The 16,205-nt window shown below is 40.2% G+C and overlaps 1 protein-coding gene across 1 annotated transcript in view; it reads right to left on the bottom strand.

Annotated features, from left to right (window-relative positions):
* Positions 1–451: 451 nt before the first annotated feature.
* IL17RC (interleukin 17 receptor C) overlaps positions 452–16,205 on the bottom strand; it is a 46,937-nt gene continuing 31,183 nt past the window's right edge. The window contains exons 12-19 of the mRNA XM_060766531.2: positions 15,929–15,979; positions 13,905–13,950; positions 11,173–11,303; positions 8,610–8,669; positions 8,187–8,244; positions 7,067–7,162; positions 6,376–6,414; positions 452–2,342 (exon numbers count right to left, since the gene is read on the bottom strand). Of these exons, the coding sequence (XP_060622514.2) occupies positions 1,684–2,342; positions 6,376–6,414; positions 7,067–7,162; positions 8,187–8,244; positions 8,610–8,669; positions 11,173–11,303; positions 13,905–13,950; positions 15,929–15,979 (1,140 nt within the window). The 3' untranslated portion in view covers positions 452–1,683. The remainder of the gene's footprint in view (positions 2,343–6,375; positions 6,415–7,066; positions 7,163–8,186; positions 8,245–8,609; positions 8,670–11,172; positions 11,304–13,904; positions 13,951–15,928; positions 15,980–16,205) is intronic.

Raw genomic sequence — 16,205 nt, 5'->3', positions numbered from 1 at the left:
GGTTGTTGCCTGGGGGAATCCTCAGTCAGGAGAGAATGTTTCTGGAACATGGCCATACAGCCTGGAAAACCCACAGCAACCCATAGATTAATATTCTTTGCATGATATTTGTGTTATATTTCTTTAGGAAGAATGTGTTCACTATACGATCTGTCAAAATCAGCAGTAGGAAGGTATAGAGCAGAGATATCATGCGGGAAAGAATTGGGTGGGTGGTGGTCTTTCTGCAGTCCATGGTCAGCTCACTGGAGCAAAGGACTTTATGACAGCCCTCCCTAATATCACGTCTTCAAAGTGATTTAGACTACACTTCCCATCAGCAACAAGGCAAACGGGGGTTCTAGGGTTGGATCTACATTGCCCCATATCCCAGGATCTGATCCCATATTATCTGCTTTGAACTGGATTATATGATTCTCCAGTGCCAAATAATAAGCAGATAATCTGGGATAAGCAGATAATCTGGGATCTTGAGATATAAGGCAGTGTAGATCCAGCCTAGGAGTAACAGTCCCAAACACTGTAAAGGCACCAAGTTCAAAGGATTCCACACCAGAAAGGAAAGACACAATTGCTTAAAAATATATATAATAACACTGATATGATAAAAATCAACAGCTGAAAGTCATGTCTTAAACAGTTATCATTCCACATCTTGACCCATTTTTTTTTTAAAAAAATCAACAATATCATGCATTGATAAACTAGGGAGGAACTATACCCTTTTAGGTAGCTGTTTCCCTAAAAGGTTACTTTTGATTATCTTTCACCATTCTCTCATCCTGTAATATTAATGTGGAAACATTTCTTTTCCTGCTACAGTTTTGTTGTTCCCAAGCAAGGCATGAAGCTATTAGTAGCTTGTGCTGTGTGTCCCACTCTGATACTAAGTTGTCCAGTGTCTGCTGAATGTCTCAATTTCTCTAAGTACAATAAATATTGCCATTCAGTAGCAAGAAAGCAGAATCCTTCCAGAGTTGTCATCTACATATTGTGCTCAGATGTCTTCTCATGCTCAGTGCAGCCATGCAGCCTCATTGCAATGCCCAAATGAGGGCTGGGCTTTAGCACAGCTGGTTAATCACCAACAGCAATAGATCACACCAATTGAAAGGTTGGCAGTTTGAAGCCTGGGTCGAGGTGAGCATCCGACCTTCAGCCCAGCTCACTGTCCACCTAAGCAGTTCAAAAACAGCTGTGAGCTGTGAGTAGAGAAATCAGGCACAGCTTAAGCGGGGAGGTATTTTATGGCACCATAAAAAAGAAATACCAGAAAATGCCAGCAATCAAAGGAAGGAGGAAATCTGTGATCACGGTCTCTTCGTCATAGAGGATGGAGTGACAGCACCCCCCTGTGGCCGGAATCAAGCACAACCTCCAGGATGCCGAAGTTGGGAAAAATACCAACATATACCTCTATCTGTTTCTGTCCTGTCTGTTTAAAGGCATTGAATGTTTGTGATGTATATGTTCAATGATCCACCCTGAGTCTCCTTCAGGGTGAGAAGGGCAGAATATAAATGCTGTAAATAAAATAACAAAAATAAATACATAAATAAGTGGAACTGTCATGCCCAATGCTGAGTTGTCACTGCTTGCTCTAAAAATACTGGCACAGAGTCCATGCACTTGGTCCTGTAAACAACAGGGGGAAATCACATCCTCCTTCTGAGAACCATCCTCTCAAAAAGCTACAGAAGGATGGCAATTCCCTTTTATCTTTTGATCCGCAGACTGGAGAGGCAGCAAAGGTGAGTACTCCCAGCTTGCCTCCTTTTGCTGACACTCCTGCACCGCACGCTCCAGGCTCTTGCTGATCCACACTGCATGTCTTTTCAGGCTGCTCCTCTGCTCAAAGTCTATGCCAGGCCCAGCAAGAGCTAATAGAAAAGCGAAAAGCTGTGATGGTAGAGGATAGGCGGGCACTGAACGGAAGAGTCCAGGGATATCACTGACTGCAAGCAGTTTCTCAAAGCAAGCAACTATATATCTGCCCTTGGTCTTCCCATTTTGAAAGTCTGGCAGGATGCAATTAAGGGAAGCCAAGAAAGTGTTGTCAGGTTTGACATCTGCCTGTTTCCAGTCCAGCCATTCTGCACAGCCAGCTACAGCGCCAGGGGAAAAGAGCAACACAACGGTGCCCCCAGCTTGCTTGATGCGGTGTCTCTGTGCATGGAACCACTGCATAGGTCCCAGAGAGGCCAACTCCCCTCGGCTCCACAACTCCAGGGAAACTGAGACCTGTAGTTGGGTCAAGGCTCCTGCCAAGGTGCCCACCAAACGCTCAAAGGCTACATGATCTGGAGAGTACAGAAGAAGAACATGACGTCCCTGAAGTGCTCCTGGAGAGAGAGACAGAGACAGAGATTTGGGGTTACTGGATGGATACCTCATAGATATGATGAACCTCTCAACTCCATCTCAAACTCCACCTGTAGTTACCAGCCTGCCCTCTTGGGTTCATTGCCATTTCAAGCTCTGAATGTCCAAAGACAAATGACTCCTCTTACCAAATGAACTCTCCTCCCATTGATTGCGACTGTCTTCCCTCTAGATCAATGTTTCTTAAACTGTGTGTCCAGATCCCAAATGGGAATCCCTTAGCTCAGTGTTGTGGGTCATGAAAAATATAGCAACAGTAGAAGGTTTCTGAAGGCCACCCATTTACAAAAATCTCTTGGCAACAACATGCAGTGTTTACAATGGACTCTGCAGAAGATGCTTCAGCCTTACTTTTAAAAAAAATGGGAAATCAGTATGTTTAGCAAGACTTGCAAATGTAGGTCTATTACAGTAGAGTCTCGCTTATCCAATATAAACGGGCTGGCAGAATGTTGGATAAGCGAAAATGTTGGATAATAAGGAGGGATTAAGGAAAAGCCTATTAAATGTCAAATTATGTTATGATTTTACAAATTAAGCACCAAAATATCATGTTTTACAACAAATCGATTGAAAAAGCAGTTCAATACATGGTAACGTTATGTAGTAATTGCTGTATTTATGAATTTAGCAACAAAACATCACAATGTATTGAAACAGCAGTGGACATGGGCAGGAGGCAGACTGCGTTGGAGAATACAGAATGTTGGATGAGCGAAGGTTGGATAAGCGAGACTCTACTGTACCAGCAAATGTTTGATTTTATATCATACTTGGGATCATGTAAAAATGTCCCAGGTAGAAAAAGATCATGGGTGGAAAAGGTTTAAGAAGCCCTGTTCTAGATCAGAGTTTCTCAAACTTTGGTCTTCCAGGTTTTTAGACTTAGGCTTCCAGAATCACTGGTCATATGCCAAGGCAGCTGAGGCTTCTGGAAGTTGAAGTCCAAAACTTCCCAGGAACTAGAGTTTGGGAATCTCTGCGATGGTCACAAATCAAGGCACAAATCTGTGGTTTTCTCTTTGACACATCTTTTTCCTATACCTGATTTGCAATCCACCATCCATTCATAGTTTGTTTGTTTTTTCTTTTCTTTCTTTTCCCTAAAGAACTAAAAATGGCACCCTCCCTCCTCTCCTTCAAAAAGCTTTTTAAAACCCACCTATGTACATTAGTTTACAGAGAGATGGAGGATTAGGACATTTTTGTTTATTTCCTTGCCTAGTTGCTGATATCTATTTTCACCTGTTAGATTCTACATACTATCCTAGTTTAAATGTTTTATTTATTTATTATTTATTTACTGTCCTTGTATACCGCCGTTTCTCAGCCTAACTGGCGACTCAACGCGGTTTACAACAAAATATACAGTGCACAGTATACAATTAAAACCATAAAAACATAATACACAATATTACACGTAAATCACAATCCAATACATCTCCTAACTAAAATCCTGGTCCAATTTCATCATCCATATTACCAATCCGTAATCAACACATTCATTGCACCGAATTAACCAAATGCCTGCTTGAACATCCAAGTTTTTAGTCTTCTTCGGAATACCATCAGCGAGGAGGCTGATCTTACCTCCATGGGAAGGGCGTTCCAGAGCCGAGGGGCCACCACAGAAAAGGCCCTGTCTCTCGTCCCCGCCAGCTGCACCTGTGAAGCAGGCGGGATAGAGAGCAAGGCCTCCCCAGAAGATCTTAGGGTCCTGGTGGGCTGATAGGCCGAGATACGTTCGGATAGGTAGGTTGGGCCAGAACCGTTTAGGGCTTTAAAGGCCAATGCCAGCACTTTGAATTGAGCCCGGTAGCAAATCGGCAGCCAGTGGAGCTGGTGCAGCAGGGGAGTTGTGTGCTCCCTGCGCTCCGCTCCAGTTAGTATCATGGCTGCCGACCGTTGGACTAATTGGAGCTTCCGAGCCGTCTTCAAAGGCAACCCCACGTAGAGAGCGTTGCAGTAGTCTAAACGGGATGTAAGTCTACTTTTAGTCTACTTTTTAAGAGTTTGAGTTTATTATGTATATGCAGTATTATGTTTATTTAAGTTTGCTGTTTTATAATCTTGATTTAAGTTTGTTCACCCACTGTTTGATTTGTTACTTGCTGTTTGGGGCACTGAATATTTGCCATTATGTTATTTCCCCTGGAAACAACCTTGAGTCCCCTCAGGGAGATCAGCTGACTTATAAATGAAGTATTATTATTATTATTATTATTATTATTATTATTATTCTGACATAAAAACACAGTATGCCACAGCAAACGAGATCTATATGCTGAATTTCGTATCACAAACTCACAAGTTGAACACTTCCCAAGCGTCTAGGACTGTGTGATGTATTTTCGAATGATGTGCGCAGATCCAAGTAAGGTGGCCTTTTGCAGTTGACAGATCATGATTTTGTTGATGTTTATTGTTTCCAAATGCCAGCTGAGATCTTTTGGCATGGCACCCAGTGTGCTGATCACCACTGGGACCACCTGTACTGGTTTGTGCCAGAGCCTTTGCAGTTCGATTTTGAGGTCTTGATAACAGCTGAGTGTTTCCTGTTGTTTTTCATCAGTTTGGCTGTCACCTGGTATGGCAACATCAATAATCCAAACTTTTTTTTTCTTTTCCACAATCATCATGTCTGGTGTATTGTGTTCCAAAACTTTGTCAGTCTGGATTCAAAAGTCCCACAGAATTTTTGCATGCCCATTTTCCACTACCTTTGCAGGTTTATGATCCTACCAAATATTATTATTATTATTATTATTATTATTATTATTATTATTATTATTATTATTTTACTGTGTTGCCAAAAATATAGGCTTTCTTGGCAAAGGTTCTGAACAAGGCTGCCCTGGTCCTCCCTTGCTCTGACCACTGCAACTTTCTTTGCTGATTCATTGCCTCATTGAAGCACCCTTATTTTTCTCTGAGGCTCTGTTATGCCAACTATGTAACACTTCCTTTTAAATTCCTGAGAGTTACTAAAGTTTTAACTGATGTTTCCCAAAATGATCAAGGGTCTGGAGAACAAGCCCTATGAGGAGCGGCTTAAGGAGCCGGGCATGTTTAGCTTGAAGAAGAGAAGGCTGAGAGGAGATATGATAGCCATGTATAAATATATAAGAGGAAGCCACAGGGAGGAGGGAGCAAGCTTGTTTTCTGCTTCCCTGGAGACTAGGACGCGGAACAATGGCTTCAAACTACAAGAGAGGAGATTCCATCTGAACATGAGGAAGGAGGCTCCTTCTTTGGAAGCTTTTAAACAGAGGTTGGATGGCCATCTGCCAGGGGTGATTTGAATGTAATATTCCTGCCTCTTTGCAGGGGGTTGGACTGGATGGACCATGAGGTCTCTTCCAACTTTTTGATTCTATGATTCTATGAATACAATCAGACTTCCACATTCTCTGGGTTTAGGGCACTGAATCCCAGTGAAAGTGAAAAATCACATAAAGGAATTACTATTTTGGCTATGCACTTTACTACTGTTATATTCAAAGTCAGAAGGTTCCTTCTTATATTGCCCTTATCCTTAATGTCCCTATACGACCTATGCATTTTACTTATTAGCCCTATCCTCTGAATTGTTGTGATCCAGTCTGCCCACCCATATCCAGACTTGAATTATACTATTGTTGTGGGTCAATCTTGTTTTATATTTTGTTATAATGTTGTTTTGTGTCATTTGAAACTGATGTTATGCATTCTAATGTGCTATGTTTTTAACTCTGTTGGGCTTGGCCCCATGTAAGCCACTCTGAGATCGAGGCGGGGTATAAAAATAAAGTTGTTGTTGTTGTTATTATTATTATTATTATTATTATTATTATTATTCCTGTGATAATCTCTCTCTTGGGCTTTCAGCATGACTGTATGGCCAGCATTTTATTTTTGTGGTTCTCCACTTTTGTGGAGGCTGTGCTCTCCCAAATCAAGCAAATGTGAGGGTTCACTATAGTCTTTGAGATACTGAAGAAGTACTGCTTTTACCTTTGGAGCTGTAATCTTCCTTCAGTAGTCTGAGCCAGCCTGAAGAGAAAGAAAATATTAGAAGGTTGTCCAGCCACACAAAAGACATCCACAATCCTTTCATGGCTAGGCGGCTGCTGTTGTTCTAATGGAAATGGAAAACAGCCAAGTTGCCTGCCAGAAGAAAATTAGTTTTGCAAGAAGCAGAAAGGGCTAAAATCTTTTTTATTTGATGTGCCAGCATTTTAAGTGTTTATTTGCAGTAGCAGCAGAGAATTTCAAAACAAGATATTTCTCAATTACAACCCAAAATGCTAAAGCCTGCTTTATTCTCAGAAAAACACTTATTTAGTTGTATTTTTCCCCATTTTCCTTCAAGTAAGGTGGCATACATATTTTCATGCTATGGGGTCCTCATAGTGCTCAGGAAAGGTAGATGGAGCTGACATAATGGCTTATCCATAATCATTCTTCCAGAGTGGAAATGCAAAAGATATAAACAGTGCATTGAAAGATTTGAGGGAAATGGCACTTTCACCTATCTCAACAACCAACAAATAGATCTAGTTTACCAATCAGTGAATGCCTCCTGTTTGGACCACTGCTAACAACAAAGCCCACCCGTAGTCAGGGGAAAAAACAGCAGTAATGATAGAGCTCTAATTGATGCTAAAGTCAGAGTAGTGTTGGGAACAGGAGACATGGTTTGTACCTTTCAGTGTTTCCTTCTTGAGCAGCAACATGAACAGGATAGAGCAGAGTCCAAAGAGAGTGATCATCCAGGCCAATATCCAGCGTGTTCGGCAATCTGCCCACAAACATGGAGAAGGATAGAAATCAGTAGGTAATATTGGTTTCCAGGCTAAATTATTATTATTATTATTATTATTATTATTATGACACAAAAACACAGTATGTCACAGCAAACAAGATCTATATGCTGGATTTCGTATCACAAAATCACAAGTCGAACACTTCCCAAGCATCTAGGACTGTGTGATGTATTTTCAAATGATGCGTGCAGATCCAGGTAAGGTGGCCTTTTGCAGTTGACAGATTGTGATTTTGTCAATGTTTATTGTTTCCAAATGCCAGCTGAAATCTTTTGGTACTGTACCCAGTGTGCCAATGATCACTGGGACCACCTGGACTGGTTTATGCCAGAGCCTTTGCAGTTCGATTTTGAGGTCATGATAACGGCTTAGTTTTTCCTATTGTTTTTCCTCAATGTGACTATCACCTGGTATGGTGACATCAATAATCCAAACTTTTTTCTTTTCCACAATCGTGATGTCTGGTGTATTGTGTTCCAAAATGTTGATAGTCTGGATTCGAAAGTCCCACAATACTTTTGTATGTTCATCTTTCACTACCTTTGCAGGTTTATGATCCCACCAGTTCTTTACTACTGGCAGGTGGTACTTTTGACATAAGTTCCAATGAATCATTTGGGCCACAGAGTTGTGCCTCTGTTTGTAGTCTGTCTGTGCAATTTTCTTGCACCAGCTGAGGATATGATCAATGGTTTCATCAGCTTCCTTGCACAGTCTGCATTTTGGGTCATCAGCTGATTATTCAATCCTGGCCTTAATGGCATTTGTTCTGATGGCTTGCCATGGCTGCATCCTATGAAATCCTGGGGTTTGCAGGCTGGTGAAGCACTAGAGGTCTCTGGCTGAGATGTCTCCCTAAATAGCAAAACCCAGATTCATAGGATGAAACTATGGCATTTAAAGTAAAATCATAATACTGTAACTGTGTACTGTTGGGCAAGGTCACATCTCCAAGAAAGGATTCATGTTGCTCCATTCTCTGCCTTGGGACACACTCACACTTCTCCAGTGAACAGGTCCAGAGGGTGCCATTTTCCCCATCGTCAGCTTGCCACATCTGTGAACAAATATATAGATAATGGGTTTGCCTCCCAAAAGGTCATGAAATCACAGAGCTAGAAGAGATAAGCTTTAACAATAGAAGTGCCCACTGAAGTGCCAATCTACTTGATGGCGAACACCAAACCCACTACAGATGCATGGGCAACATACAGTAACAATATTTGCCATGTCTATTACAAGCCACCTTTCCCTGATGCAATCATTCGCGAATTTTGCTCTTTGGGTATTTCGGGCTTCATCTCCCAGAATTCTTGGCTATGCTGGCTGAGGTTTAGCCAAGAAAAACGCCAGAGGACCCAAGTTTTGGAATCATTGCTCTAATGTGTTGTACTACAATCCAACCTATGTCCTTACACTCACCAGCATGCACTCTCCTGATTGCAGATCATTCTGTAGGGCTTCCTTCAGGTTCCCATTTCTCTGTGGAGAAGGAAAAGCAAATGCAGTTACTGTCGCAAAGGTAACAGTTGAGCTACATACTCAACACAATTCAGCGCTGGCAGCCTTTCTGTTAGAGAGTTGCCTGCTCCAGAAAGTAGGTTGGGCTGCCATCCTGCTGATCAATCCCAAACAGAGTATGTCTCCAATATAGGAAGAAAAGGCAGCAGCATCACCTTCCAGACATGCTTGTTCCTAATAAATTGATATTCTGATAATAATTGGCACAGGCATGCTGCCTAAACATGCTGAGATACTAGAACAGCTAATGCTAAAATATAGATATGTCCCATTCTGCTTGTAACATGTTTATAATGATGGATGCTGTTAAGAACTAACAATGTTCAGTTATATTCAATCTGGAATGATAATAGATGATATTACATTCTGAATGTATCAAGTTAGATCATTAAGAGTACACAAGGAACTGTATACAGGCAATCCCCAAGTTATGAACAAGATAGGTTCTGTAGGTTTGCTCTTAAGTTGAATTCGTATGTAAGTCAGAAAAAAATTGGCTTGTGGAAACAAGGATTGGTAATAAAGCTTCAGTGGAAACATCTTTTTCCCCATGATACATGGGGAACCTTTAGGAATTTGCCTTCCTAAAGGTTGATTTCTCCCACTTTCTGTTGTCGCCTCCCATTCTTAACTATGAGTCGTGTGTAAGTCAGATGTTTGTAACTCAAGGACTGCCTGTATATGAAAGCCTTTGTGAAATGTCTGAAATGTCTGCACATTGTCTGAATAAATATCATGGCAATTATGGGAAAAACAGAGGCACTCCATGTGGCCAGTTACTGGTCAAAGGACATTTAGTATAATGCCAAGTTTTTAATTCTGTTTGTGTTTATAAATACATCATAACTGTACCCTCAATTCGCTTCTGACACAATAAATATGGGAAAAATCTGAAGATGAATGATTAGAGTCTACAGTTTCAATGGTATTGTTAGCCTATGTGGTAGCTAGTGCAAAGATTATAAATAGACAGATAAATTCCTCATGAAAATATAATATCTTGATGACTGTGTGATTTGATACAATTATGTCTTATGCACATTATTATGAAATAAGGAAACTAAGTGCCCAGACATTGCTACCTAAGTGTTTATATATCTATGAATACCTATAATGAATAGCTCAAAAGAGTACCAAAGGAGCCTGCTGAATTCCTGTGTAAACGTCCTGAAATTCCAATGCTTAAGAACGCTTGTGTGGAATGTTGATGTTAATGCAGCTTGTCTGGTTTAACCACCACAGTGAGTTGGGCAACTAAGGTGATCAGAAGTTGATCATTGGACCCCAGATAGAAACCAGAATTAACTGACAAGTGAAATGAGCCCTCAGCTCCTCAATCTAAGACAGAGGTATCAAACTTGAGGCCTAACAGATATTTAAACTCTCCAACGCACAGAATCCCTAGCCATTGATCAGGAATTCTGAGAGCTGAAGTCCAAAACACCTGGAAGGTCACAATTTTGACACCACTGATCTAAGAGATAGGGACTGGAAAACAAATTTGTTCTACTGACAACATAATTTATGTCACTGAGGCCCCTTCTGCACAGCTATATAAAACCCATAATCTGCTTAGAACTGGATTATATGGCAGTATAGACTAAGAAAATCTAGTTCAAATCAAATAATGTGGCAGTGTAGAAGGGGCCTGAAAATCATGAAAGAGCAGCAAACTGTTGCTTATTCACTTTGCTATAATTCATTATTTACTGCTAGGGGCAGGAAATTGTCCACTTCATGCAAAAATGAATTGACTGGCTGCAAAGGTGATGAACCTTGATTTGGACGTCATTGGGGAGAACAATTTGCAGCAAAATGTCTGAAATATATAAGCCTTATCACTTTAGAGCAGGGGTTCCCAAACTTTTTAAATAGTCCCTCAAACTGTTGGAGGATAGATTATAATTTTTAAAAAGAACTTGAATGAATTCCTATGCACACTGCACATATCTTATTTTTAGAGCAAAAAACACTTTAAAATAATACAATAAGTAAAATGAAGAACAATTTTAACAAATACAAACTTATTAGTATTTCTGCGGGAAGTGTGGGCCTGCTTTTGGCTGATGAGATAGGATTGTTGTTGATGAAATAAGATTGTTGCTGATGAGACAGGACTGTTGTTGTTGTTGTTGTGTGCTTTCAAGTCATTTCAGACTTAGGTTGACCCTGAGTGAGGGCCGGGTAAATAACCTTGGAGGGTCGTATCAGGCCCCTGGGCCTTAGTTTGGGGACCCCTGCACTAGAGAATGAATCCACTTTAAATCTGGTTTCTGCCTCCTGCAGAATTCTGGGGTTTGTAGTTTAGGGAGGAGCATTTAACAGCCTCACTAAACTACAAACCGCAAAATTCAGTAGGAGGCAGAAACCGGATTTAAAGTGGATTCATTCTCTAGTGTGATGAAGGATGCAGATCTTCCATTGCAACCCCCCCCCCCCCCCCAAAAAAAAAGACTGTCCTTACTATGCTGATAGACTGAGTTATGTGCACCCAGGTACCCTGCTCCAACACATGAACCGAAAAGTTCCCTGGGGAATCCAGTGTTGTCCAAAACAGCAAATCCTGTTCCAATGAATGGCAGTTTTCTTTTATTTCTAGGAAAGAAAGACACACAGTTAAAGGTTAGCTGTTAGATTAGTTTGTTGCAGAGGGTTTCAGTCCCTAAACTACAAATCTAGACCAGTACTTCGATGTACCACCAGACTATGACTCCCAGCCAAGAGACTATTAGCCATGCTGGGTGTTTTTAATTATTATAGCAGCTTTAGGGCCCTTCCACACAATTACATAGCTCAGTATATCAAGGCAGAAAATTCCACAATTTCTGCTTTGAATTGGGTAATTTGAGCCCACACTGCCATATAGTCCAGTTCAAAGCAGGTAATGTGGGATTTTAGTCAGCTGTGTAAAAGAGGCCGTAGTCCAAAAGAGCTAGAAAGCACCAGGTTGAGGAAGGCTGCTCCAGGCTCCCATACTCTCCAACTATCCCAATTTGGTAAGGATAATGCAGGTTAATATTGTATTACTCCAATTTCTGAGCGGCTTGTAAAATGCCCCAGTTTTCTCTTCTCCTACCATTTTCTCTTTTTGTCCTCAGCTTACGTCAATTGCTGGAAATTGAATCAAATAATAATTGTTCTCAACTCAGCAGGAAGGAGAGGACGGGAAAATGCCTTCCCCTTCCCAGGAGGCTCAGGCCAAAGTAAACCGCTGCAGATTCTCCTAGCTTTTCTGTTCTTCATTAATAATGTTTGCATTCTTGACCACAGCCTAAGGTTGCTTGATCACAAGTCCCAGCTTCCATGTTGAATGTAGAGAGCACAATAAAACAATTCACTTGTTGAATTTAGGAAGCAGAAGAATGCAAAAATGTGCCTCTTTTGATTGTACTCCATCCCCTTCTCACCCCTGCCACTGGGAGGTTGGAAACCACAGGTCAGGGCTATATGTTCCAGCAAAGCTTTAAGTTCAGCACCTCTTTTGTATAGCAGTCATTGACCTGGTGGCCAGTACAATAATATAAATGGTGCTGAAGAGTAGCTGATATTGTCTTTGGTTTCTTCATGCCAGCACCTTTTCTATCATCCCCATAGTGTCTTGTTGTAGGCAAAGGGACCCAAATTAGTCACAGTTAAAAAAAGATGTCACCTGACCATAACACTATGTAACTACATTTGAAAAATAAATTCTGTTCCTGGTTTGAAATTATTATTTCCTGTTTAATTGTGAAATACTTACTTTGAAAGTAGTTGTTATACTCTGGAAACTTCATTTTTGTGGCTACCACAAACAATGTTGTATTGGTTGAAACTCTATGAGATATTCATTGAAAAATTGTAGCAAAATGTGCTGCGAGATGTCCCACGAAAACAAAGTTTTTGCAGTTTAATAAACCTTGTTTTTATTATAGAACCAATTAGGAAATGACATTTATAACCCAGGAACAAAAATCATGTTCCATAGTGTTAGGGACATTTTGAGAACAGTAGACTTAAAAGAAAAACGTAATCTGCAAAGATCTGTGTTTTGTTTTTTGAAAGATAGGCACACATGGACTTTGGGATGAGAGGCCTTTTGGCCTATGCTGTGTTTCCAATCTGGAGGGGCCTCTAGACTTGCAATTTGTGCAAGAGATCAAAAACTCCGTTCCTTCCAATATAAACAACAGTCATGGGCAGGTGGATGTGTGTGCCTGAATAAGTACAATTGAAATAAGAAGTTCACCAGAGGACAAAGCCTACGTAGACCCATATCTGGATCAGATGAGTCCATATCTGTGATTCACACTTTTTAAAAAATGTCATTAGATTTAGCTAATTAAAGCTATGTTACCACTCTGCCTGAGAGCAAGGACCATATTTATCCTTTAACCCAGTGGTTCTCAACCTTTCTAATGCCACAACTCCTTAATACAGTTCCCTGTGCTGTGGTGATCCCAAACCATAACATTATTTTAATTGTTACTTAATAACTGTAATTTTCCTCCTGTTATGAATCATAATGTAAATATCTGATATGAAGGATGTATTTTCACTGGATCAAATTTGGCACAAATACCCAATATGCCCAAATTTGAAGACTGGTGGGCATGGGGGGATTGATTTTGTCATTTGGGAGTTGTAGTTGCTGGGATTTATAGTTCACCTACAATCAAAGAGAATTCTGAACTCCATCAAGGATAGAATTGAACCAAATTTGGCACACAGAACTCCCTTCACCAATAGAAAATACTGGAAGGGTTTGGTGGACATTGGCCTTTAGTTTTGGAATTGTAGTTCACCTACTTCCAGAGAGCACTGTGGACTCAAACAATGATGGATCTGGACCAAACTTGGCAGGGTTACTCAATATGCCCAAATGTAAACACTGGTGGAGTTTGGGGAAAATAGACCTTGACATGTGGGAGTTGTAGTTGCTGGGATTTATAGTTCACTTACAATCAAATAATATTCTGAACCCCACCAATGATAGAATTGGGCCAAACTTCCCACACAGAACCCCCATGATCAAGAGAAAATATTGTGTTTTCTGATGGTCTTTGACAACCCATCTGACACCCCTTCACAATCCCTCCAGGGATCCCAACCCCCAGATTGAGAAACGCTGCTTTAATCTTTGTAGGGCCTTCAGGTGTCTTTTTTCCAGATGATGTTTTCCTGGATAATCTACTTTTAGAAGTATACAAAGGCACTCACCTTCCTTGAGGCAACTCTGGATGTAGGTGCGTCCTTTGCTAATTACCTAGACGAAAAGAGAAAATATGAATCAACAGGGAAAAGAGCTCGGCCTAACATAAGATGGGACACAGTTGTAGTTTTGATTTATGACTACTTCGTCAGATGCATACATTGCATGCCTCTGATGATGTAGACTTAAGTCCCCAGAACTTTTATCTCTTTTAATTTCAGAGATGTGGCAAGATCCTTTTGTAAGGGAAGTGTGTGCATGTGTGTGTGTAACACAAATAACTTTTACTAGTTCCTTTCAAAAATTTAATAGGAGCATTCAAGGCATTTTAAAGGTATTTTGGCATTGCCTCCCAATTGTATGTTGTCCTCTTATCAAGACAACCCATGCCATGAAACAAAAGTAAGAAAAAGTTTTTTTTTAAAAAAGCACAAGTACCAAAAGTAATGTTTCAATATTGCACTGAGTGATACTGTTGGCCTTCTGTATCCATAGTTTCTGCATCCCTGGATTCAACTATGAAAATGAAACTTTATATATCGCCCACCCTATCTCCCCAAAGGGACTCGGGGCGGCTCACAATAAAATATACAATGGCAAACATTCAATGCTGACAGTAATATATAAGCAAATCAACAAACCAATCAAGAACAGCTCATTAAATTATAAACCAACATAAACGAACAAGACATAACATAATCCACATAATTACAAACATATAAAATTCTCAAAATATCCTTTAAAAACTCTAAAATTAGGCTAAAATTGTTGGGAGAGAGATGGAAAAACAGCAGGTTACCAGGGTGGCTGCTAGCAGCCAGGTAAGGTGCCAACAGATGTACTAGACTATTGACTTGAAAATATTATTTTAAAAATCCCAAAAGAAAAGCTTGATTTTGCCATTTGATATAAGCACATAATTTTACTATGTTAATATGTATAATAGGACTTGAGCACCCACAGATTTGGGTATCCACAGAGGTCCTGGAAGCAAACCACAGCAGATGCGAAGAGTTCACTTTATAAGAACAATCACTTATTTTCCCAGCCCTGTAAGGATTGAAATTCCTCTTTAAAAACTAACTTCAGATGTGTCTGGTACTGAAAGTTCAGCGGCTTGAATGATAAAATGCATGCAAACAGGATTCAGGCTGTGTCAATGTGGGAAATAGATCTGAACTGTAGAAAAACTCCCTATCACAAAGAAAACAATTACTATAACATAGAGGCATAATTACTTTTTGTAGGAGTTGCTAGGCAATCTGCATGAGTTCTCCCATTTGTATGGAGACACACACAGTGACAGGAACAAAACTATGACAGGAGCAACAAAATTGTCCACCCCAACTAATCATGGTCACAGAGATCTTTCACGGATAAAAGGAATTCAGTTTTCCCCTGCTGGTGTAAATCACATCAATGGCTCTTATTCCAAAGTTGCAAATATTAAATGCATATGTTAAACTCAGTGGGACTTTTCTGTGTGTGCCTTCAAGATGATGATGATGATGATGATGATGATGATGATGACGACGACTTATTTGTACCCCACCACCATCTCCCTGAAGGTATTCGGGACGGCTCACAGAAAGCACTCAGTGGTGCAACAATATACAGATACAACAGAATACAGAAAAGTCCAAAGTAATAGAAATAAAATTGATCTATTTATACTTAAAGCAGCAATAACACCCCTATTACTGTAATTTAAATGTTAAAATTAAACAAAGTTATCCTTTGGTAATTTGCACTTCTCTGACTTGTGTGATTTAGTATAGTATATATACCTATAAAAATTGTGTTTGCTAAGTGGAAGGATAAACAGACATGATGGAGTCATGAAGTCAAAATACAAAGGTATATTTTGACTTCCTTGATATTCCTTTCTAAAAAGTGTACAGATTTATTTTCAGAGATCCTTAAAGGAGAAATGTACAAGGATTTTTCTAAGGAATTTTTTAAACACACACATCTACAAAGGATACCCTAACAACCTGTTTTTTTCTGGTATCGTAATTATGGGGGGTCCTACCTGGATGCAAAGGTTGGGGTGGGGTTTCAGTCCTGGAAACTCCTGCAGCTCCTATGGGATTAGGAAAAAGTGTTTCATACTTAAACTTGTTCAAAGGCTGGGCTACTGCCCAAATTTTCCTGTGCACTAGATCTGTGCCTAAATTTCCACAGACACTCACATACAACACATCAATTAAATGACTGAATCAGACTTCATTGGAGCTGTCCATTAAAGTTCCCCCAGTCCCCCACGAAGCACTGTTTTTGGGGGATGTCAGATGTGCAGGACTCCTTGT

Source organism: Anolis sagrei, chromosome 2 (genome assembly GCF_037176765.1).
Source record: "Anolis sagrei isolate rAnoSag1 chromosome 2, rAnoSag1.mat, whole genome shotgun sequence".
Lineage (NCBI taxonomy): Eukaryota > Metazoa > Chordata > Lepidosauria > Squamata > Dactyloidae > Anolis > Anolis sagrei.
This window is presented reverse-complemented; position numbering and strand designations above follow the sequence as displayed.